Below are 22,125 nucleotides of genomic sequence, written 5' to 3' on the forward strand. Positions count from 1 at the left end.
TACTTTTTTTACTCTCCAGCCCCTCTCCGACGGTGAAATTTATTCCCCCTCACCTTTTATACCACCTCACCCTCTTACCTTGAGGCTTCTTTGACTCTGTTCCAGCTGATTCCCGGCAGATTTCACCTTCGGGTTTACGTTAATAAGCTTGCGCGGAAACCTGGCCGCAATTTCACCGTGGCCAGACGGGCGCAATTTGCCGATTGCGCCCTCGGATGAAACTCCGAAATCCGTGAGCCCACGAGCCCAGTATCCGTGTCCCGATCCCAAGGGAATCTCGTTGGCTGATGGACAATCGCCTCTCTCTCTCTCCTCTGACCAGCTTCTCCCTTCTCAACCTTTTCTGTCTCTATTTTATTGACACTACAATGGTCACTGCCCCTCTGAGCTTTCCTGTCTCGTTCGTCCCAAACTCCAAATTCCCCGTCCTACCCACTCTCCCTCCTTCCTGCAGCCTCATTAACAGAGCTTGGCCGGGACTCCGCAAAGACCCAGTGGAGAACGGCCTGCGATTTAGTGCCCTCCCGCCATTGAACACCGTGGAGCAGGAACCAGCGGGAAGCCTCCTCAGGCTGAATATTTACTCGCAGATGTTTTTGAGGGGATCAAAACCCCAGCAAACCACACACCTCGATATAACTTTCCACTGAAATAGAACAGCATGCATTAAAAAATCAGACTGCAATCACCAAACACTGTGAACCGAATGTAGCCCATGAGAAGCACAATAATAATATTGTGGACACTCCTTGAATCCATGCTCCCCAGAGAGCCAGGAACTGTACTGTATGTTTCTTCATTTCGATCGTGTTTGTAGATATTTTTGCACCGTTTATTGAATAAAGTTTATTTTTGAAATTTAAAAAGAACAGTTCTGTACTTTAACATGACTGCACAGCATTGATAAACAATGAGAACAATTAACGTGATGAGATTATACCGTGTAATTAGAAACTGGATCATTGTCTTGATTTGCGGAGATAACCCGAGGATATTATACAAAGACTGATTGTACTAGTCTCTCTTGGAGAGGGAGTGGGATAACAGAGTGTCACAGTGAGGAGTGTGTTATACAGGGGCTGTTTATATGGTTCACTATTAGACGGAGTGGGATATTACAGAGTGTCACAGTGAGGAGTGTGTTATACAGGGGTTGTTTCTATAGGTCTATATTGGAGAGGGTGGGATATTACAGTGTGTAACAGTAAGGAAAGTGTGGTGTATCAGAGAGCGTTACAGTGAGGAGTGTGCTATAAAATGGCTCTTTATGTGTGACTCTATTAGAGGGGGCCCCGAGTTTAACCCAATCTGCCTGTTGGGGATGCAGTGGGATCGGGTTCAGGTCCGGGTCGGTCACATAGTTTACACCCTGCCTGATTTCACTCTCCATTCCCCCGGGTGGGTTATGTTAAAATCGGGTCTGAAAAGTGATGTCTGTGCTCTTTCGAGGATGTGACCCTGCAGTGCGACTGTGAGCGGTCCTGTGTTTTTGGAGGGCCCAGTGCACCAGTAAAAATGGCAGAGTCCTTCAGTCTCAGATTCCTTCGGGAGTTTTCACTCTCATATCCTCGTCTCTTGTTTGCTGTCTTCCCTCAACCTTCGATCAGGAGAACCTGAAATTGATGACATGGTTTGTAGAAGGAAACTATCATGTGAAAAGAACAAGAGTCAATAAAGAGTGAGGACAATGAGCGAGGACAATGAGCGAGGACAATGAGCGAAGACATTGAGCGAGGACAATGAGTGAGGACATTGAGTGAGGACAATGAGCGAGGACATTGAGTGAGGAAAATGTGCGAGAACAATGTGCGAGGACAATGTGCGAGGACATTGAGTGAGGACATTGAGTGAGGACAATGAGCGAGGACATTGAGTGAGGTCATTGAGTGAGGACAATGTGCGAGAACAATGTGCGAGGACAATGAGCGAGGACATTGAGTGAGGACAATGAGCGAGGACAATGTGCGAGAACAATGTGCGAGAACAATGTGCGAGGACAATGAGCGAGGACATTGAGCGAGGACATTGAGTGAGGAAAATGAGCGAGGACATTGAGTGAGGACAATGAGCGAGGACATTGAGTGAGGAAAATGTGCGAGAACAATGTTCGAGGACAATGAGTGAGGACAATGAGTGACGACAATGTGCGAGAACAATGAGTGAGGACAATGAGCGAGGACAATGTGCGAGGACGTTGAGTGAGGACAATGAGTGAGGACAATGAGTGAGGACAATGAGCGAGGACATTGAGCGAGGACATTGAGCGAGGACAATGAGTGAGGACAATGAGCGAGGACATTGAGCGAGGACGTTGAGTGAGGACAATGAGTGTGGACAATAAGTGAGGACAATGAGTGAGGACAATGTGCAAGGACATTGAGTGAGGACGTTGAGTGAGGACAATGAGTGAGGACAATGAGTGAGGACAATGTGCAAGAACAATGAGTGAGGACAACGTGCAAGGACATTGAGTGAGGACATTGAGTGAGGACATTGAGTGAGGACAATGTGCAAGGACGTTGAGTGAGGACAATGATGAGGTCAATGAGTGAGGTCAATGAGTGAGGACAATGAGTGAGGACAATGAGTGAGGACAATGAGTGAGGACAATGTCCAAGGATAATGAATGAGGACATTGAGTGAGGACAATGTGCGAGGATAATGGGCGAGGACATTGAGTGAGGACATTGAGTGAGGACAATGTGCAAGGACGTTGAGTGAGGACAATGATGAGGTCAATGAGTGAGGACAATGAGTGAGGACAATGAGTGAGGACAATGTCCAAGGATAATGAGTGAGGACATTGAGTGAGGACATTGAGTGAGGACAATGTGCGAGGATAATGGGCGAGGACAATGAGTGAGGACAATGAGCGAGGACAATGAGCGAGGACAATGAGCGAGGACAATGCGTGAGGACAATGAGCGAGGACAATGAGCGAGGACATTGTGCGAGGACAATGAGCGAGGACATTGAGCGAGGACAATGCGTGAGGACAATGAGCGAGGACAATGAGCGAGGACAATGAGTGAGGACAATGTGCGTGGACAATGTGCGAGGATAATGAGCGAGGATAATGAGCGAGGACATTGAGCGAGGACAATGAGTGAGGACATTGAGCGAGGACAATGTGCGAGGACAATGAGCGTGGACAATGAGTGAGGACATTGAGCGAGGGCTACAAGTGAGGACAATGCACGAGGACATTGAGTGAGGACAATGTGCGAGGATAATGAGCGAGGACACTGAGTGAGGACAATGAGCGAGGACAGTGAGTGAGGACAATGAGTGAGGATAATGAGCAAGGACAATGAGTGAGGACAATGAGCTAGGACAATGAGCTAGGACAATGAGTGAGGACAATGTGCGAGGACAATGAGCGAGGACAATGAGTGAGGACATTGAGCAAGGACAACAAGTGAGGACAATGCATGAGGACATTGAGTGAGGACAATGTGCGAGGATAATGAGCGAAGACACTGCGTGAGGACAATGAGTGAGGACATTGAGTGAGGACAATGAGTGAGGATAATGTGCAAGAACAATGAGTGAGGACAACGTGCAAGGACATTGAGTGAGGACATTGAGTGAGGACATTGAGTGAGGACAATGTGCAAGGACGTTGAGTGAGGACAATGATGAGGTCAATGAGTGAGGTCAATGAGTGAGGACAATGAGTGAGGACAATGTCCAAGGATAATGAATGAGGACATTGAGTGAGGACAATGTGCGAGGATAATGGGCGAGGACATTGAGTGAGGACATTGAGTGAGGACAATGTGCAAGGACGTTGAGTGAGGACAATGATGAGGTCAATGAGTGAGGACAATGAGTGAGGACAATGAGTGAGGACAATGAGTGAGGACAATGTCCAAGGATAATGAGTGAGGACATTGAGTGAGGACAATGTGCGAGGATAATGGGCGAGGACAATGAGTGAGGACAATGAGTGAGGACAATGAGCGAGGACAATGAGCGAGGACAATGCGTGAGGACAATGAGCGAGGACAATGAGCGAGGACAATGAGCGAGGACATTGTGCGAGGACAATGAGCGAGGACATTGAGCGAGGACAATGCGTGAGGACAATGAGCGAGGACAATGAGCGAGGACAATGAGTGAGGAAAATGTGCGTGGACAATGTGCGAGGATAATGAGCGAGGATAATGAGCGAGGACATTGAGCGAGGACAATGAGTGAGGACATTGAGCGAGGACAATGTGCGAGGACAATGAGCGTGGACAATGAGTGAGGACATTGAGCGAGGGCTACAAGTGAGGACAATGCACGAGGACATTGAGTGAGGACAATGTGCGAGGATAATGAGCGAGGACACTGAGTGAGGACAATGAGCGAGTACAGTGAGTGAGGACAATGAGTGAGGATAATGAGCAAGGACAATGAGTGAGGACAATGAGTGAGGACAATGAGCTAGGACAATGAGTGAGGACAATGTGCGAGGACAATGAGCGAGGACAATGAGTGAGGACATTGAGCAAGGACAACAAGTGAGGACAATGCATGAGGACATTGAGTGAGGACAATGTGCGAGGATAATGAGCGAAGACACTGCGTGAGGACAATGAGCGAGGACATTGAGTGAGGACAATGAGTGAGGATAATGAGCAAGGACAATGAGTGAGGACAATGAGTGAGGACAATGAGCTAGGACAATGAGCTAGGACAATGAGCTAGGACAATGAGTGAGGACAATGAGTGAGGACACTGAGTGAGGACGATGAGTGAGGACAATGAGCGAGGACAATGAGTGAGGACAATGAGTGAGGACAATGAGTTTGGACACTGAGTGAGGACAATGAGTGAGGACAATGAGCGAGGACAATGAGTGTGGACACTGACCGAGGACAATGAATGAGGATAATGTGCGAGGACAATGAGTGAGGACAATGCACAAGGACATTGAGTGAGGACATGGAGCGAGGACAATGAGTGAGGATAATGTGCGAGGACATTGAGTGAGGATAATGAGTGAGGACATTGAGCGAGGACAATGAGTGAGGATAATGAGCGAGGACAATGAGTGAGGACAATGAGTGAGGACATTGACCGAGGACAATGAATGAGGATAATGTGCGAGGACATTGAGTGAGGATCATGAGTGAGGACATTGAGCGAGGACAATGAGTGAGGACATTGAGCAAGGACACTGAGTGAAGACAATGAGTGAGGGCATTGAGTGAGGACAATGAGTGAGGACAATGAGCGAGGACAATGAGTGAGGACAATGAGTGAGGACAATGAGCGAGGACAATGAATGAGGACAATGAGTGAGGACATGGAGCGAGGACGATGATGTCAGAGAACTCAGATTACTTGTACCTTCACTCCTTTTCAGCCAATAAATTCCAATCAGCCAAGCAATTGCCAGCATGCCGAGATACAGCACGGATCTGATGATCAGGATAATGCCGTGGCCCAGTTTGTGACTGTTTCTATCAGCAGCGTCTGTTGATGGCGCAGTCACTGAGGAGATTAACAGACCTGTCGTGGGGTGAAATATCCTTTCTGTGAAATACAGGAATTAACAACAACAATGTGACAGCGAAAGCCACAAATCAAATCGAGGGAAGTGACGGACCTCCTTCACACTCGAGAAACACGAGTAACACAGTTAGTGTCAGAGACCCTGGGGAGAGGGGTGTCAGTGTCACAGATCCTGGGGAGAGGGGTGTCAGAGACCCTGGGGAGAGGAGTGTCAGTGTCACAGATCCTGGGGAGAGGGGTGTCAGAGACCCTGGGGAGAGGGGTGTCAGAGACCCTGGGGAGAGGGGTGTCAGTGTCACAGATCCTGGGGAGAGGGGTGTCAGAGACCCTGGGGAGAGGGGTGTCAGTGTCACAGATCCTGGGGAGAGGGGTGTCAGAGACCCTGGGGAGAGGGGTGTCAGAGACCCTGGGGAGAGGAGTGTCAGTGTCAGAGACCCTGGGGAGAGGAGTGTCAGTGTCACAGACCCTGGGGAGAGGGGTGTCAGTGTCACAGACCCTGGGGAGAGGGGTGTCAGAGACCCTGGGGAGAGGAGTGTCAGTGTCACAGACCCTGGGGAGAGGGGTGTCAGTGTCACAGATCCTGGGGAGAGGGGTGTCAGAGACCCTGGGGAGAGGGGTGTCAGAGACCCTGGGGAGAGGGGTGTCAGTGTCACAGACCCTGGGGAGAGGAGTGTCAGTGTCAGAGACCCTGGGGAGAGGGGTGTCAGTGTCACAGACCCTGGGGAGAGGGGTGTCAGTGTCAGAGACCCTGGGGAGAGGAGTGTCAGTGTCAGAGACCCTGGGGAGAGGAGTGTCAGTGTCAGTGACCCTGGGGAGAGGAGTGTCAGTGTCAGAGACCCTGGGGAGAGGGGTGTCAGTGTCACAGACCCTGGGGAGAGGGGTGTCAGTGGCACAGACCCTGGGGAGAGGAGTGTCAGTGTCACAGACCCTGGGGAGAGGGGTGTCAGTGTCAGAGACCCTGGGGAGAGGAGTGTCAGTGTCACAGACCCTGGGGAGAGGAGTGTCAGTGTCAGAGACCCTGGGGAGAGGGGTGTCAGTGTCACAGACCCTGGGGAGAGGGGTGTCAGTGTCAGAGACCCTGGGGAGAGGGGTGTCAGTGTCTGAGACCCTGGGGAGAGGGGTGTCAGTGTCACAGACCCTGGGGAGAGGGGTGTCAGTGTCAGAGACCCTGGGGAGAGGGGTGTCAGTGTCACAGACCCTGGGGAGAGGAGTGTCAGTTTCAGAGGTTTAATAAAAACGTAGAGAGAGAAACAAGTCGATTGAAAAGGGTGTTAACCTCGTACAGTGAGGGTGGTCCAGGGATGATTTACCTCATATCGATTCTACCCCCCAATGTCTCCACACGACAGAAATACTTCCTCGAGTCATTATCTTATTCTCTCTCCTTCCCCCACTATTCTACAAATCACTTTCCATTCTGTATCAGACCTCCAGAGTCTCTGTTTCACTCCCCTGATTATTGGTAGCAGCCATTTTCGATCTTGGCCAAACCTCTTTCAAATTTGGAACCTGATTAGCTGAAAACGGGACTCGAAGGTTTTTTCTCTAAAATTGTCGGCAAATTAAATTAAGGTTCGGCCCGGTTACAACTTTAGAACTCAATCAAAGGAGGGGCTTAATTAAAAACTCAGAGAAAGAAACACGGGGATCCCAAGGGGGGGCTTACCTCGTACGGTGAGGGCAGTCCCTGGGGTAGTTCGTGAAATCCCAATTTTATCCCCCCGTACATCCAATTTACAGAAATACGTCCTCGAGTCACTTTGTTTCAGCTGCTTTATGCGGATGGAGCCAGTATTCTCCACAATTGGGTTGCCCAGGTATTCGATCCGGCCTCGGTAGTCAGGGTGAACGAATTGCGTCCTGGCGTTGAACATAATTTCTCCGTTCGACAAAGCTGTTGTCCAAAGAATGTTCATCACCCTGGGTCTGGACCAATCTTTGTAAGTGAAGGAGCAGGGTATTGTGATCGATTCTCCTTCCTCAGCCTCCAGGTGATCAAGCTGGATCACATGGAATTCAGCTCCATTTATCAGCACTGAGGGACAGTAAAACAACAAATAGTTATTTAGGAATATTCCACTCCCCCCTCGCCACCCCCCATCCTCTCCACTCACCCTGACCACAACCCCATTCCCCTTTTCTCCCCTCTCCCTATCTCTCCATCCTCCCCTCTTATCTCTCCCTCTTCTTCCTCCTCCTCCTATCTGCCTCCTCTCCCAGTTATCAATTATCTCCCCACCTTTTCCCCTCACTTGACCTGGGCAATGTCCTTGGTTTTGACTTTCTCTCCACTCCGTCACGGGAGACCGACTGGTTTCAACATGGTAAGGTATCTGTAGGTGGTTCTGGGAGCATAACGTGATGTGACGTAATGTTATGTGACAGAATGCGATGTGCGGTAACGTGACATGGCATAATGTGATGTGACAGCCTGGAGCTCACTCCCAGATATCTGTTATTATATATATAAACCCCACCCCCCGGAACACATCGATTGGATTCCAGCCTGTAACTCACTCCCGGGTATCTGTTATTCTATATATAAACCCCCCGAACCCCTCGATTAGATTCCAGCCTGTAACTCACTCCCGGGTATCTGTTATTCTATATATGAACCCCCCGAACCCCTCGATTAGATTCCAGCCTGTAACTCACTCCCGGGTATCTGTTATTCTATATATAACCCCCACCCCGAACCCCTCGATTAGATTCCAGTCTGCAACTCACTCCCAGGTATCTGTTATTCTATATATAAACCCCCTGAAGCCCTCGATTATATTCCAGCCTGTTACTCACTCCCAGGTATCTGTTATTCTACATCTAAACCCCCTGAAGCCCTCGATTATATTCCAGCCTGTAACTCACTCCCGGGTATCTGTTATTCTATATATAAACCCCCCAAACCCCTCGATTGGATTCCAGCCTGTAACTCACTCCCGGGTATCTGTTATTCTATATATAAACCCCCCAAACCCCTCGATTGGATTCCAGTCTGTATCTCACTCCCGGGTATCTGTTATTCTATGTATAAACCCCCCGAACCCCTCGATTATATTCCAGCCTGTATCTCACTCCCGGGTATCTGTTATTCTATATATAAACCCCTCGAACCCCTCGATTGGATTCCAGCCTGTAACTCACTCCCGGGTATCTGTAATTCTATATATAAACCCCCCGAACCCCTCGATTAGATTCCAGCCTGTAACTCACTCCCGGGTATCTGTTATTCTATATATAAACCCCCCGAACCCCTCGATTAGATTCCAGCCTGTAACTCACTCCCGGGTATCTGTTATTCTATATATAAACCCCCCGAACCCCTCGATTAGATTCCAGCCTGTAACTCACTCCCGGGTATCTGTTATTCTATATATAAACCCCCCCGAACCCCTCGATTAGATTCCAGTCTGTAACTCACTCCTGGGTATCTGTTATTCTATATATAACCCCCCCCCGAACCCCTCGATTAGATTCCAGCCTGTAACTCACTCCCGGGTATCTGTTATTCTATATATAAACCCCCCGAACCCCTCGATTGGATTCCAGCCTGTAACTCACTCCTGGGTATCTGTTATTCTATATATAAACCCCCCGAACCCCTCGATTAGATTCCAGCCTGTAACTCACTCCCGGGTATCTTATTCCATATACAAACCCCCGAACCCCTCGATTGGATTCCAGCTTGTAACTCTGCTCTTTCTCTTCTGTCCCACCGTTTCATGGGTTGGTGGGAGACCCTTTGGCCGATCCTTGTGCCTTCCATAATGTTGCTTTGCAACAGATGGTTGGGGATGGGGAGAGTGACCGGGGGCCGGCCTTGGACTGGAACCTGGTCAAACCTCTCTCTGTACCCAAAAGGAAACCCCTCCCACCTCTCATCCATCGACAACAGGGACACACACAAGGTCACCGTGGGGTTAAACTGAGATGTCGAGCTCCGTGAATGTAGTGTACAGCCCTGCCCCCAGTCTTTATTTCTCCCACAGTCTTATAGCTTTAAGAACCACTGCTTGGCGTCACCTGACCACGATTTCCTGATCTACCCCATCTATCTTTCCTGGCCAACCTCCCAAAGTCCACCCTCCTTAAATTCCAGCTCATCCAAAACTCTGCTATCCCCCTCCAAGTCCCACTTACCCCTCACCCCTTCGCTTGGCGCCTGGTCCAACAACACGTCCAATTTAAAATTTTCATCCTGGTATTGAAATCCTTCCATGGCCTCGCCCCTCCCTTCCTCTCTACCCTCCTTCAGCCCTACAACCCTCCGTCATCTCTCCATTCCGCCAATTCTGGCCTCTTGTGCATCCCCCACACCCTTTGCCGAAACATTGGCAGACGTGCCGTTATCCATCTGGGCCCTAAGCTCGAGAATTCCCTCCCTAAACCGCTCCACCTCTCCACCTTTCTCTCCTTCTTCAAGACCCTCTTTCAACCCACCTCATTGACCCAGTTTTTGGTTGCTCCTTCTAATATCTCCTGCTTTGGCTTTGTTACCTGTTTACCCGTACGCCTCTGTGAAGCGCCTTGGGACGTTTATCTGGTGCTTTTCCTGCCGGCGTTGTTGCTGTTATTGTCCCTCCTTCTCTCTTCAACCTTGGTGGGCATCATATCGGTGCCAATTGCTTTGACAATCCTTCTACGAATTGGGAAGCCAGCAGCAGCTGTGGGACCTCCCGTCAGGCTCAGTGCCCTTAGGAGTGGCTGAGGTGGGGGGGGGGAAGGAAAGTGGAGTGAGGGAAACAAAATTGGGTTTACTCACCAATGGAGAGTTGCAGGAGGATCAGGCGGAGAGCAGAGCCCATCGCGGCTCCTCACTTCACTCTGTTGGAGGCTTCGCTGCACTGAGGCTCATGAGACGGGGTGATGACACATTTATTAAACCGCTACAATTAGTAGTTCTGCTTTTCTCCTTCTATCAGTGATCTCACATCCGTCTCTCGTGAGGGAGCTTGTCTCTCCTGGAAAACCACACCCTCAACTCCGGGATCATTTTCCCTGACTTCCCGCCTGATTTCGGCCCAGGCAACAGCTTCGACTGGGCGCGGCCAAGTCAAAGTAGTGTAAACGATGGCGGGATTTCAGGCGTAAATGAGTTACGCCCATAACTGCATTACGCCCAAGTGTCCGCCATCTTTTAGGTCCGTCCATTAAACCCTTCCCCCGAACCAGTCCCCACCTACAATGCCCCCAGGACCGAAAGGCAGGTTTCTGCCAATTGTGTTAGTTCGGGGTGGTGGGGGGAGTTTCATTACGTTGCGCCGAGATTCTCAGGCACGCAGGCTCTCGTGGTCACATGAATCAAGGGCAAATCAGCTGACCAGCAGTGAATTAAAGCCTCAGCCCTGCTCTGCTGCTACAGGAATTATACGACTTTTAGAAAAAACAAACTTTAAAGGTTTTAATAATTACTGTAAAAGTTTGCAGGACACAGAGATAAGTACTGCCTTCCTGCATTACAACAGTGATTACAATTCAAAAAATATTTCATCAGCTCTAGAGTGCTCTGGGACGTCCTGTGACACTCCAGCGCAGTACTGAGGGAGCGCTGCATTGTTGGAGGTGCCGTCTTTCAGATGAGACATTAAACCGAGGCCTCGTCTGCCCTCTCACGTCAAAGATCCCATGATACTATTTCGAAGAAGAGCAGAGGAGTGATCCCTGGAGTCCTGGCCGATATTTATCCCTCCACCAACATAACTTAAAGCGGATTATCTGATCATTTATCTCATTACTGTTTGTGGGATCTTGCTGTGCGCAAATCGGCTGCCGCGTTTCCTACATTACAACAGTGACTACACTTCAAAAAGTACTTCATTGGCTGTAAAGCGCTTTGGGACGTCCTGAGGTCGTGGAAAGCATTTTATCTCTGCAAGTCTTTCTTTCTTTATAAATGAAAGTCTTTACTTTTTTTACTCTCCAGCCCCTCTCCGACGGTGAAATTTATTCCCCCTCACCTTTTATACCACCTCACCCTCTTACCTTGAGGCTTCTTTGACTCTGTTCCAGCTGATTCCCGGCAGATTTCACCTTCGGGTTTACGTTAATAAGCTTGCGCGGAAACCTGGCCGCAATTTCACCACGGCCAGACGGGCGCAATTTGCCGATTGCGCCCTCGGATGAAACTCCGAAATCCGTGAGCCCACGAGCCCAGTATCCGTGTCCCGATCCCAAGGGAATCTCGTTGGCTGATGGACGATCGCCTCTCTCTCTCTCCTCTGACCAGCTTCTCCCTTCTCAACCTTTTCTGTCTCTATTTTATTGACACTACAATGGTCACTGCCCCTCTGAGCTTTCCTGTCTCGTTCGTCCCAAACTCCAAATTCCCCGTCCTACCCACTCTCCCTCCTTCCTGCAGCCTCATTAACAGAGCTTGGCCGGGACTCCGCAAAGACCCAGTGGAGAACGGCCTGCGATTTAGTGCCCTCCCGCCATTGAACACCGTGGAGCAGGAACCAGCGTGAAGCCTCCTCAGGCTGAATATTTACTCGCAGATGTTTTTGAGGGGATCAAAACCCCAGCAAACCACACACCTCGATATAACTTTCCACTGAAATAGAACAGCATGCATTAAAAAATCAGACTGCAATCACCAAACACTGTGAACCGAATGTAGCCCATGAGAAGCACAATAATAATATTGTGGACACTCCTTGAATCCATGCTCCCCAGAGAGCCAGGAACTGTACTGTATGTTTCTTCATTTCGATCGTGTTTGTAGATATTTTTGCACCGTTTATTGAATAAAGTTTATTTTTGAAATTTAAAAAGAACAGTTCTGTACTTTAACATGACTGCACAGCATTGATAAACAATGAGAACAATTAAAGTGATGAGATTATACCGTGCAATTAGAAACTGGATCATTGTCTTGATTTGCGGAGATAACCCGAGGATATTATACAAAGACTGATTGTACTAGTCTCTCTTGGAGAGGGAGTGGGATAACAGAGTGTCACAGTGAGGAGTGTGTTATACAGGGGCTGTTTATATGGATCACTATTAGAGGGAGTGGGATATTACAGAGTGTCACAGTGAGGAGTGTGTTATACAGGGGTTGTTTCTATAGGTCTATATTAGAGAGGGTGGGATATTACAGTGTGTAACAGTAAGGAAAGTGTGGTGTATCAGAGAGCGTTACAGTGAGGAGTGTGCTATAAAATGGCTCTTTATGTGTGACTCTATTAGAGGGGGCCCCGAGTTTAACCCAATCTGCCTGTTGGGGATGCAGTGGGATCGGGTTCAGGTCCGGGTCGGTCACATAGTTTACACCCTGCCTGATTTCACTCTCCATTCCCCCGGGTGGGTTATGTTAAAATCGGGTCTGAAAAGTGATGTCTGTGCTCTTTCGAGGATGTGACCCTGCAGTGCGACTGTGAGCGGTCCTGTGTTTTTGGAGGGCCCAGTGCACCAGTAAAAATGGCAGAGTCCTTCAGTCTCAGATTCCTTCGGGAGTTTTCACTCTCATATCCTCGTCTCTTGTTTGCTGTCTTCCCTCAACCTTCGATCAGGAGAACCTGAAATTGATGACATGGTTTGTAGAAGGAAACTATCATGTGAAAAGAACAAGAGTCAATAAAGAGTGAGGACAATGAGCGAGGACAATGAGCGAGGACAATGAGCGAGGACAATGAGCGAAGACATTGAGCGAGGACAATGAGTGAGGACATTGAGTGAGGAAAATGTGCGAGAACAATGTGCGAGGACAATGTGCGAGGACAATAAGCGAGGACATTGAGTGAGGACAATGAGCGAGGACATTGAGTGAGGTCATTGAGTGAGGACAATGTGCGAGAACAATGTGCGAGGACAATGAGCGAGGACATTGAGTGAGGACAATGAGCGAGGACAATGTGCGAGGACAATGTGCGAGGACAATGTGCGAGGACAATGTGCGAGGACAATGAGCGAGGACATTGAGCGAGGACATTGAGTGAGGAAAATGAGCGAGGACATTGAGTGAGGACAATGAGCGAGGACATTGAGTGAGGAAAATGTGCGAGAACAATGTGCGAGGACAATGTGCGAGGACAATGAGTGAGGACAATGAGTGACGACAATGTGCTAGAACAATGAGTGAGGACAATGAGCGAGGACAATGTGCGAGGACGTTGAGTGAGGACAATGAGTGAGGACAATGAGTGAGGACAATGAGCGAGGACATTGAGCGAGGACGTTGAGTGAGGACAATGAGTGAGGACAATGAGTGAGGACAATGAGCGAGGACATTGAGCGAGGACGTTGAGTGAGGACAATGAGTGTGGACAATGAGTGAGGACAATGAGTGAGGACAATGTGCAAGGACATTGAGTGAGGACGTTGAGTGAGGACAATGAGTGAGGACAATGAGTGAGGACAATGTGCAAGAACAATGAGTGAGGACAACGTGCAAGGACATTGAGTGAGGACATTGAGTGAGGACATTGAGTGAGGACAATGTGCAAGGACGTTGAGTGAGGACAATGATGAGGTCAATGAGTGAGGACAATGAGTGAGGACAATGAGTGAGGACAATGTCCAAGGATAATGAATGAGGACATTGAGTGAGGACAATGTGCGAGGATAATGGGCGAGGACATTGAGTGAGGACATTGAGTGAGGACAATGTGCAAGGACGTTGAGTGAGGACAATGATGAGGTCAATGAGTGAGGACAATGAGTGAGGACAATGAGTGAGGACAATGTCCAAGGATAATGAGTGAGGACATTGAGTGAGGACAATGTGCGAGGATAATGGGCGAGGACAATGAGTGAGGACAATGAGCGAGGACAATGAGCGAGGACAATGAGCGAGGACATTGTGCGAGGACAATGAGCGAGGACATTGAGCGAGGACAATGCGTGAGGACAATGAGCGAGGACAATGAGCGAGGACAATGAGCGAGGACAATGAGCGAGGACAATGAGCGAGGACAATGTGCGTGGACAATGTGCGAGGATAATGAGCGAGGATAATGAGCGAGGACATTGAGCGAGGACAATGAGTGAGGACATTGAGCGAGGACAATGTGCGAGGACAATGAGCGTGGACAATGAGTGAGGACATTGAGCGAGGGCTACAAGTGAGGACAATGCACGAGGACATTGAGTGAGGACAATGTGCGAGGATAATGAGCGAGGACACTGAGTGAGGACAATGAGCGAGGACAGTGAGTGAGGACAATGAGTGAGGATAATGAGCAAGGACAATGAGTGAGGACAATGAGTGAGGACAATGAGTGAGGACAATGAGCTAGGACAATGAGTGAGGACAATGTGCGAGGACAATGAGCGAGGACAATGAGTGAGGACATTGAGCAAGGACAACAAGTGAGGACAATGCATGAGGACATTGAGTGAGGACAATGTGCGAGGATAATGAGCGAAGACACTGCGTGAGGACAATGAGCGAGGACATTGAGTGAGGACAATGAGTGAGGATAATGTGCAAGAACAATGAGTGAGGACAACGTGCAAGGACATTGAGTGAGGACATTGAGTGAGGACATTGAGTGAGGACAATGTGCAAGGACGTTGAGTGAGGACAATGATGAGGTCAATGAGTGAGGTCAATGAGTGAGGACAATGAGTGAGGACAATGTCCAAGGATAATGAATGAGGACATTGAGTGAGGACAATGTGCGAGGATAATGGGCGAGGACATTGAGTGAGGACATTGAGTGAGGACAATGTGCAAGGACGTTGAGTGAGGACAATGATGAGGACAATGATGAGGTCAATGAGTGAGGACAATGAGTGAGGACAATGAGTGAGGACAATGTCCAAGGATAATGAGTGAGGACATTGAGTGAGGACAATGTGCGAGGATAATGGGCGAGGACAATGAGTGAGGACAATGAGTGAGGACAATGAGTGAGGACAATGAGCGAGGACAATGCGTGAGGACAATGAGCGAGGACAATGAGCGAGGACAATGAGCGAGGAAATTGTGCGAGGACAATGAGCGAGGACAATGAGCGAGGACAATGCGTGAGGACAATGAGCGAGGACAATGAGCGAGGACAATGAGTGAGGACAATGTGCGTGGACAATGTGCGAGGATAATGAGCGAGGATAATGAGCGAGGACATTGAGCGAGGACAATGAGCGAGGACATTGAGCGAGGACAATGTGCGAGGACAATGAGCGTGGACAATGAGTGAGGACATTGAGCGAGGGCTACAAGTGAGGACAATGCACGAGGACATTGAGTGAGGACAATGTGCGAGGATAATGAGCGAGGACACTGAGTGAGGACAATGAGCGAGTACAGTGAGTGAGGACAATGAGTGAGGATAATGAGCAAGGACAATGAGTGAGGACAATGAGTGAGGACAATGAGTGAGGACAATGAGTGAGGACAATGTGCGAGGACAATGAGCGAGGACAATGAGTGAGGACATTGAGCAAGGACAACAAGTGAGGACAATGCATGAGGACATTGAGTGAGGACAATGTGCGAGGATAATGAGCGAAGACACTGCGTGAGGACAATGAGCGAGGACATTGAGTGAGGACAATGAGTGAGGATAATGAGCAAGGACAATGAGTGAGGACAATGAGTGAGGACAATGAGCTAGGACAATGAGCTAGGACAATGAGCGAGGACAATGAGTGAGGACACTGAGTGAGGACACTGAGTGAGGACACTGAGTGAGGACACTGAGTGAGGACAATGAGTTTGGACACTGAGTGAGGACAATGAGTGAGGACAATGAGCGAGGACAATGAGTGTGGACACTGACCGAGGACAATGAATGAGGATAATGTGCGAGGACAATGAGTGAGGACAATGCACAAGGACATTGGGTGAGGACATGGAGCGAGGACAATGAGTGAGGATAATGTGCGAGGACATTGAGTGAGGATAATGAGTGAGGACATTGAGCGAGGACAATGAGTGAGGATAATGAGCGAGGACAATGAGTGAGGACAATGAGTGAGGACATTGACCGAGGACAATGAATGAGGATAATGTGCGAGGACATTGAGTGAGGATCATGAGTGAGGACATTGAGCGAGGACAATGAGTGAGGACATTGAGCAAGGACACTGAGTGAAGACAATGAGTGAGGGCATTGAGTGAGGACAATGAGCGAGGACAATGAGCGAGGACAATGAGTGAGGACAATGAGTGAGGACAATGAGCGAGGACAATGAATGAGGACAATGAGTGAGGACATGGAGCGAGGACGATGATGTCAGAGAACTCAGATTACTTGTACCTTCACTCCTTTTCAGCCAATAAATTCCAATCAGCCAAGCAATTGCCAGCATGCCGAGATACAGCACGGATCTGATGATCAGGATAATGCCGTGGCCCAGTTTGTGACTGTTTCTATCAGCAGCGTCTGTTGATGGCGCAGTCACTGAGGAGATTAACAGACCTGTCGTGGGGTGAAATATCCTTTCTGTGAAATACAGGAATTAACAACAACAATGTGACAGCGAAAGCCACAAATCAAATCGAGGGAAGTGACGGACCTCCTTCACACTCGAGAAACACGAGTAACACAGTTAGTGTCAGAGACCCTGGGGAGAGGGGTGTCAGTGTCACAGATCCTGGGGAGAGGGGTGTCAGAGACCCTGGGGAGAGGGGTGTCAGAGACCCTGGGGAGAGGGGTGTCAGTGTCACAGACCCTGGGGAGAGGAGTGTCAGTGTCAGAGACCCTGGGGAGAGGGGTGTCAGTGTCACAGACCCTGGGGAGAGGGGTGTCAGTGTCAGAGACCCTGGGGAGAGGAGTGTCAGTGTCAGAGACCCTGGGGAGAGGAGTGTCAGTGTCAGAGACCCTGGGGAGAGGAGTGTCAGTGTCAGAGACCCTGGGGAGAGGGGTGTCAGTGTCACAGACCCTGGGGAGAGGAGTGTCAGTGTCAGAGACCCTGGGGAGAGGAGTGTCAGTGTCAGAGACCCTGGGGAGAGGGGTGTCAGTGTCACAGACCCTGGGGAGAGGGGTGTCAGTGTCAGAGACCCTGGGGAGAGGGGTGTCAGTGTCTGAGACCCTGGGGAGAGGGGTGTCAGTGTCACAGACCCTGGGGAGAGGGGTGTCAGTGTCACAGACCCTGGGGAGAGGGGTGTCAGTGTCAGAGACCCTGGGGAGAGGGGTGTCAGTGTCACAGACCCTGGGGAGAGGAGTGTCAGTTTCAGAGGTTTAATAAAAACGTAGAGAGAGAAACAAGTCGATTGAAAAGGGTGTTAACCTCGTACAGTGAGGGTGGTCCAGGGATGATTTACCTCATATCGATTCTACCCCCCAATGTCTCCACACGACAGAAATACTTCCTCGAGTCATTATCTTATTCTCTCTCCTTCCCCCACTATTCTACAAATCACTTTCCATTCTGTATCAGACCTCCAGAGTCTCTGTTTCACTCCCCTGATTATTGGTAGCAGCCATTTTCGATCTTGGCCAAACCTCTTTCAAATTTGGAACCTGATTAGCTGAAAACGGGACTCGAAGGTTTTTTCTCTAAAATTGTCGGCAAATTAAATTAAGGTTCGGCCCGGTTACAACTTTAGAACTCAATCAAAGGAGGGGCTTAATTAAAAACTCAGAGAAAGAAACACGGGGATCCCAAGGGGGGGCTTACCTCGTACGGTGAGGGCAGTCCCTGGGGTAGTTCGTGAAATCCCAATTTTATCCCCCCGTACATCCAATTTACAGAAATACGTCCTCGAGTCACTTTGTTTCAGCTGCTTTATGCGGATGGAGCCAGTATTCTCCACAATTGGGTTGCCCAGGTATTCGATCCGGCCTCGGTAGTCAGGGTGAACGAATTGCGTCCTGGCGTTGAATATAATTTCTCCGTTCGACAAAGCTGTTGTCCAAAGAATGTTCATCACCCTGGGTCTGGACCAATCTTTGTAAGTGAAGGAGCAGGGGATTGTGATCGATTCTCCTTCCTCAGCCTCCAGGTGATCAAGCTGGATCACATGGAATTCAGCTCCATTTATCAGCACTGAGGGACAGTAAAACAACAAATAGTTATTTAGGAATATTCCACTCCCCCCTCGCCACCCCCCATCCTCTCCACTCACCCTGACCACAACCCCATTCCCCTTTTCTCCCCTCTCCCTATCTCTCCATCCTCCCCTCTTATCTCTCCCTCTTCTTCCTCCTCCTCCTATCTGCCTCCTCTCCCAGTTATCAATTATCTCCCCACCTTTTCCCCTCACTTGACCTGGGCAATGTCCTTGGTTTTGACTTTCTCTCCACTCCGTCACGGGAGACCGACTGGTTTCAACATGGTAAGGTATCTGTAGGTGGTTCTGGGAGCATAACGTGATGTGACGTAATGTTATGTGACAGAATGCGATGTGCGGTAACGTGACATGGCATAATGTGATGTGACAGCCTGGAGCTCACTCCCAGATATCTGTTATTATATATATAAACCCCACCCCCCGGAACACATCGATTGGATTCCAGCCTGTAACTCACTCCCGGGTATCTGTTATTCTATATATAAACCCCCCGAACCCCTCGATTAGATTCCAGCCTGTAACTCACTCCCGGGTATCTGTTATTCTATATATAAACCCCCCGAACCCCTCGATTATATTCCAGCCTGTAACTCACTCCCGGGTATCTGTTATTCTATATATGAACCCCCCGAACCCCTCGATTAGATTCCAGCCTGTAACTCACTCCCGGGTATCTGTTATTCTATATATAACCCCCACCCCGAACCCCTCGATTAGATTCCAGTCTGCAACTCACTCCCAGGTATCTGTTATTCTATATATAAACCCCCTGAAGCCCTCGATTATATTCCAGCCTGTTACTCACTCCCAGGTATCTGTTATTCTACATCTAAACCCCCTGAAGCCCTCGATTATATTCCAGCCTGTAACTCACTCCCGGGTATCTGTTATTCTATATATAAACCCCCCAAACCCCTCGATTGGATTCCAGCCTGTAACTCACTCCCGGGTATCTGTTATTCTATATATAAACCCCCCAAACCCCTCGATTGGATTCCAGTCTGTATCTCACTCCCGGGTATCTGTTATTCTATGTATAAACCCCCCGAACCCCTCGATTATATTCCAGCCTGTATCTCACTCCCGGGTATCTGTTATTCTATATATAAACCCCTCGAACCCCTCGATTGGATTCCAGCCTGTAACTCACTCCCGGGTATCTGTAATTCTATATATAAACCCCCCGAACCCCTCGATTAGATTCCAGCCTGTAACTCACTCCCGGGTATCTGTTATTCTATATATAAACCCCCCGAACCCCTCGATTAGATTCCAGCCTGTAACTCACTCCCGGGTATCTGTTATTCTATATATAAACCCCCCGAACCCCTCGATTAGATTCCAGCCTGTAACTCACTCCCGGGTATCTGTTATTCTATATATAAACCCCCCCGAACCCCTCGATTAGATTCCAGTCTGTAACTCACTCCTGGGTATCTGTTATTCTATATATAACCCCCCCCCGAACCCCTCGATTAGATTCCAGCCTGTAACTCACTCCCGGGTATCTGTTATTCTATATATAAACCCCCCGAACCCCTCGATTGGATTCCAGCCTGTAACTCACTCCTGGGTATCTGTTATTCTATATATAAACCCCCCGAACCCCTCGATTAGATTCCAGCCTGTAACTCACTCCCGGGTATCTTATTCCATATGTAAACCCCCGAACCCCTCGATTGGATTCCAGCTTGTAACTCTGCTCTTTCTCTTCTGTCCCACCGTTTCATGGGTTGGTGGGAGACCCTTTGGCCGATCCTTGTGCCTTCCATAATGTTGCTTTGCAACAGATGGTTGGGGATGGGGAGAGTGACCGGGGGCCGGCCTTGGACTGGAACCTGGTCAAACCTCTCTCTGTACCCAAAAGGAAACCCCTCCCCCCTCTCATCCATCGACAACAGGGACACACACAAGGTCACCGTGGGGTTAAACTGAGATGTCGAGCTCCGTGACTGTAGTGTACAGCCCTGCCCCCAGTCTTTATTTCTCCCACAGTCTTATAGCTTTAAGAACCACTGCTTGGCGTCACCTGACCACGATTTCCTGATCTACCCCATCTATCTTTCCTGGCCAACCTCCCAAAGTCCACCCTCCTTAAATTCCAGCTCATCCAAAACTCTGCTATCCCCCTCCAAGTCCCACTTACCCCTCACCCCTTCGCTTGGCGCCTGGTCCAACAACACGTCCAATTTAAAATTTTCATCCTGGTATTGAAATCCTTCCATGGCCTCGCCCCTCCCTTCCTCTCTACCCTCCTTCAGCCCTACAACCCTCCGTCATCTCTCCATTCCGCCAATTCTGGCCTCTTGTGCATCCCCCACACCCTTTGCCGAAACATTGGCAGACGTGCCGTTATCCATCTGGGCCCTAAGCTCTGGAATTCCCTCCCTAAACCGCTCCACCTCTCCACCTTTCTCTCCTTCTTCAAGACCCTCTTTCAACCCACCTCATTGACCCAGTTTTTGGTTGCTCCTTCTAATATCTCCTGCTTTGGCTTTGTTACCTGTTTACCCGTACGCCTCTGGGAAGCGCCTTGGGACGTTTATCTGGTGCTTTTCCTGCCGGCGTTGTTGCTGTTATTGTCCCTCCTTCTCTCTTCAACCTTGGTGGGCATCATATCGGTGCCAATTGCTTTGACAATCCTTCTACGAATTGGGAAGCCAGCAGCAGCTGTGGGACCTCCCGTCAGGCTCAGTGCCCTTAGGAGTGGCTGAGGTGGGGGGGGAAGGAAAGTGGAGTGAGGGAAACAAAATTGGGTTTACTCACCAATGGAGAGTTGCAGGAGGATCAGGCGGAGAGCAGAGCCCATCGCGGCTCCTCACTTCACTCTGTTGGAGGCTTCGCTGCACTGAGGCTCATGAGACGGGGTGATGACACATTTATTAAACCGCTACAATTAGTAGTTCTGCTTTTCTCCTTCTATCAGTGATCTCACATCCGTCTCTAGTTAGGGAGCTTGTCTCTCCTGGAAAACCACACCCTCAACTCCGGGATCATTTTCCCTGACTTCCCGCCTGATTTCGGCCCAGGCAACAGCTTCGACTGGGCGCGGCCAAGTCAAAGTAGTGTAAACGATGGCGGGATTTCAGGCGTAAATGAGTTACGCCCATAACTGCATTACGCCCAAGTGTCCGCCATCTTTTAGGTCCGTCCATTAAACCCTTCCCCCGAACCAGTCCCCACCTACAATGCCCCCAGGACCGAAAGGCAGGTTTCTGCCAATTGTGTTAGTTCGGGGTGGTGGGGGGAGTTTCATTACGTTGCGCCGAGATTCTCAGGCACGCAGGCTCTCGTGGTCACATGAATCAAGGGCAAATCAGCTGACCAGCGGTGAATTAAAGCCTCAGCCCTGCTCTGCTGCTACAGGAATTATATGACTTTTAGAAAAAACAAACTTTAAAGGTTTTAATAATTATTGTAAAAGTTTGCAGGACACAGAGATAAGTACTGCCTTCCTGCATTACAACAGTGATTACAATTCAAAAAATATTTCATCAGCTCTAGAGTGCTCTGGGACGTCCTGTGACACTCCAGCGCAGTACTGAGGGAGCGCTGCATTGTTGGAGGTGCCGTCTTTCAGATGAGACATTAAACCGAGGCCCCGTCTGCCCTCTCACGTCAAAGATCCCATGATACTATTTCGAAGAAGAGCAGAGGAGTGA

General features: G+C 49.3%; 2 protein-coding genes across 4 annotated transcripts; both read right to left on the reverse strand.

Annotated features, from left to right (window-relative positions):
• Positions 1–519: 519 nt before the first annotated feature.
• Positions 520–10,919, reverse strand: LOC137302467 (paired immunoglobulin-like type 2 receptor beta). Of its 2 annotated transcripts, none has more exons than XM_067972155.1 (4): positions 10,265–10,919; positions 7,172–7,540; positions 5,341–5,526; positions 520–1,613 (listed from the first exon to the last, which is right to left on the reverse strand). In XM_067972155.1, the coding sequence occupies exons 1-4, from the start codon at positions 10,305–10,307 to the stop codon at positions 1,561–1,563; spliced, it is 651 nt and encodes a 216-aa protein (XP_067828256.1). In that variant the 5' UTR covers positions 10,308–10,919; the 3' UTR covers positions 520–1,560. The 2 variants fall into 2 exon arrangements, with proteins under 2 accessions (XP_067828256.1, XP_067828257.1); XM_067972156.1 differs by having other exon boundaries at positions 521–1,613; positions 5,341–5,502; positions 10,265–10,914.
• Positions 10,920–12,236: 1,317 nt separating this feature from the next.
• LOC137302466 (paired immunoglobulin-like type 2 receptor beta) lies at positions 12,237–21,906 on the reverse strand. Of its 2 annotated transcripts, none has more exons than XM_067972153.1 (4): positions 21,230–21,906; positions 18,070–18,438; positions 16,707–16,892; positions 12,237–13,019 (listed from the first exon to the last, which is right to left on the reverse strand). In XM_067972153.1, exons 1-4 carry the CDS (start codon positions 21,270–21,272, stop codon positions 12,967–12,969), a joined length of 651 nt encoding a protein of 216 aa, XP_067828254.1. In that variant the 5' UTR covers positions 21,273–21,906; the 3' UTR covers positions 12,237–12,966. The 2 variants fall into 2 exon arrangements, with proteins under 2 accessions (XP_067828254.1, XP_067828255.1); XM_067972154.1 differs by having other exon boundaries at positions 12,240–13,019; positions 16,707–16,868; positions 21,230–21,874.
• Between the last annotated feature and the right edge of the window lie 219 nt (positions 21,907–22,125).

The sequence above is a fragment of the Heptranchias perlo genome, chromosome 35 (genome assembly GCF_035084215.1).
Source record: "Heptranchias perlo isolate sHepPer1 chromosome 35, sHepPer1.hap1, whole genome shotgun sequence".
NCBI classification, from domain to species: domain Eukaryota; kingdom Metazoa; phylum Chordata; class Chondrichthyes; order Hexanchiformes; family Hexanchidae; genus Heptranchias; species Heptranchias perlo.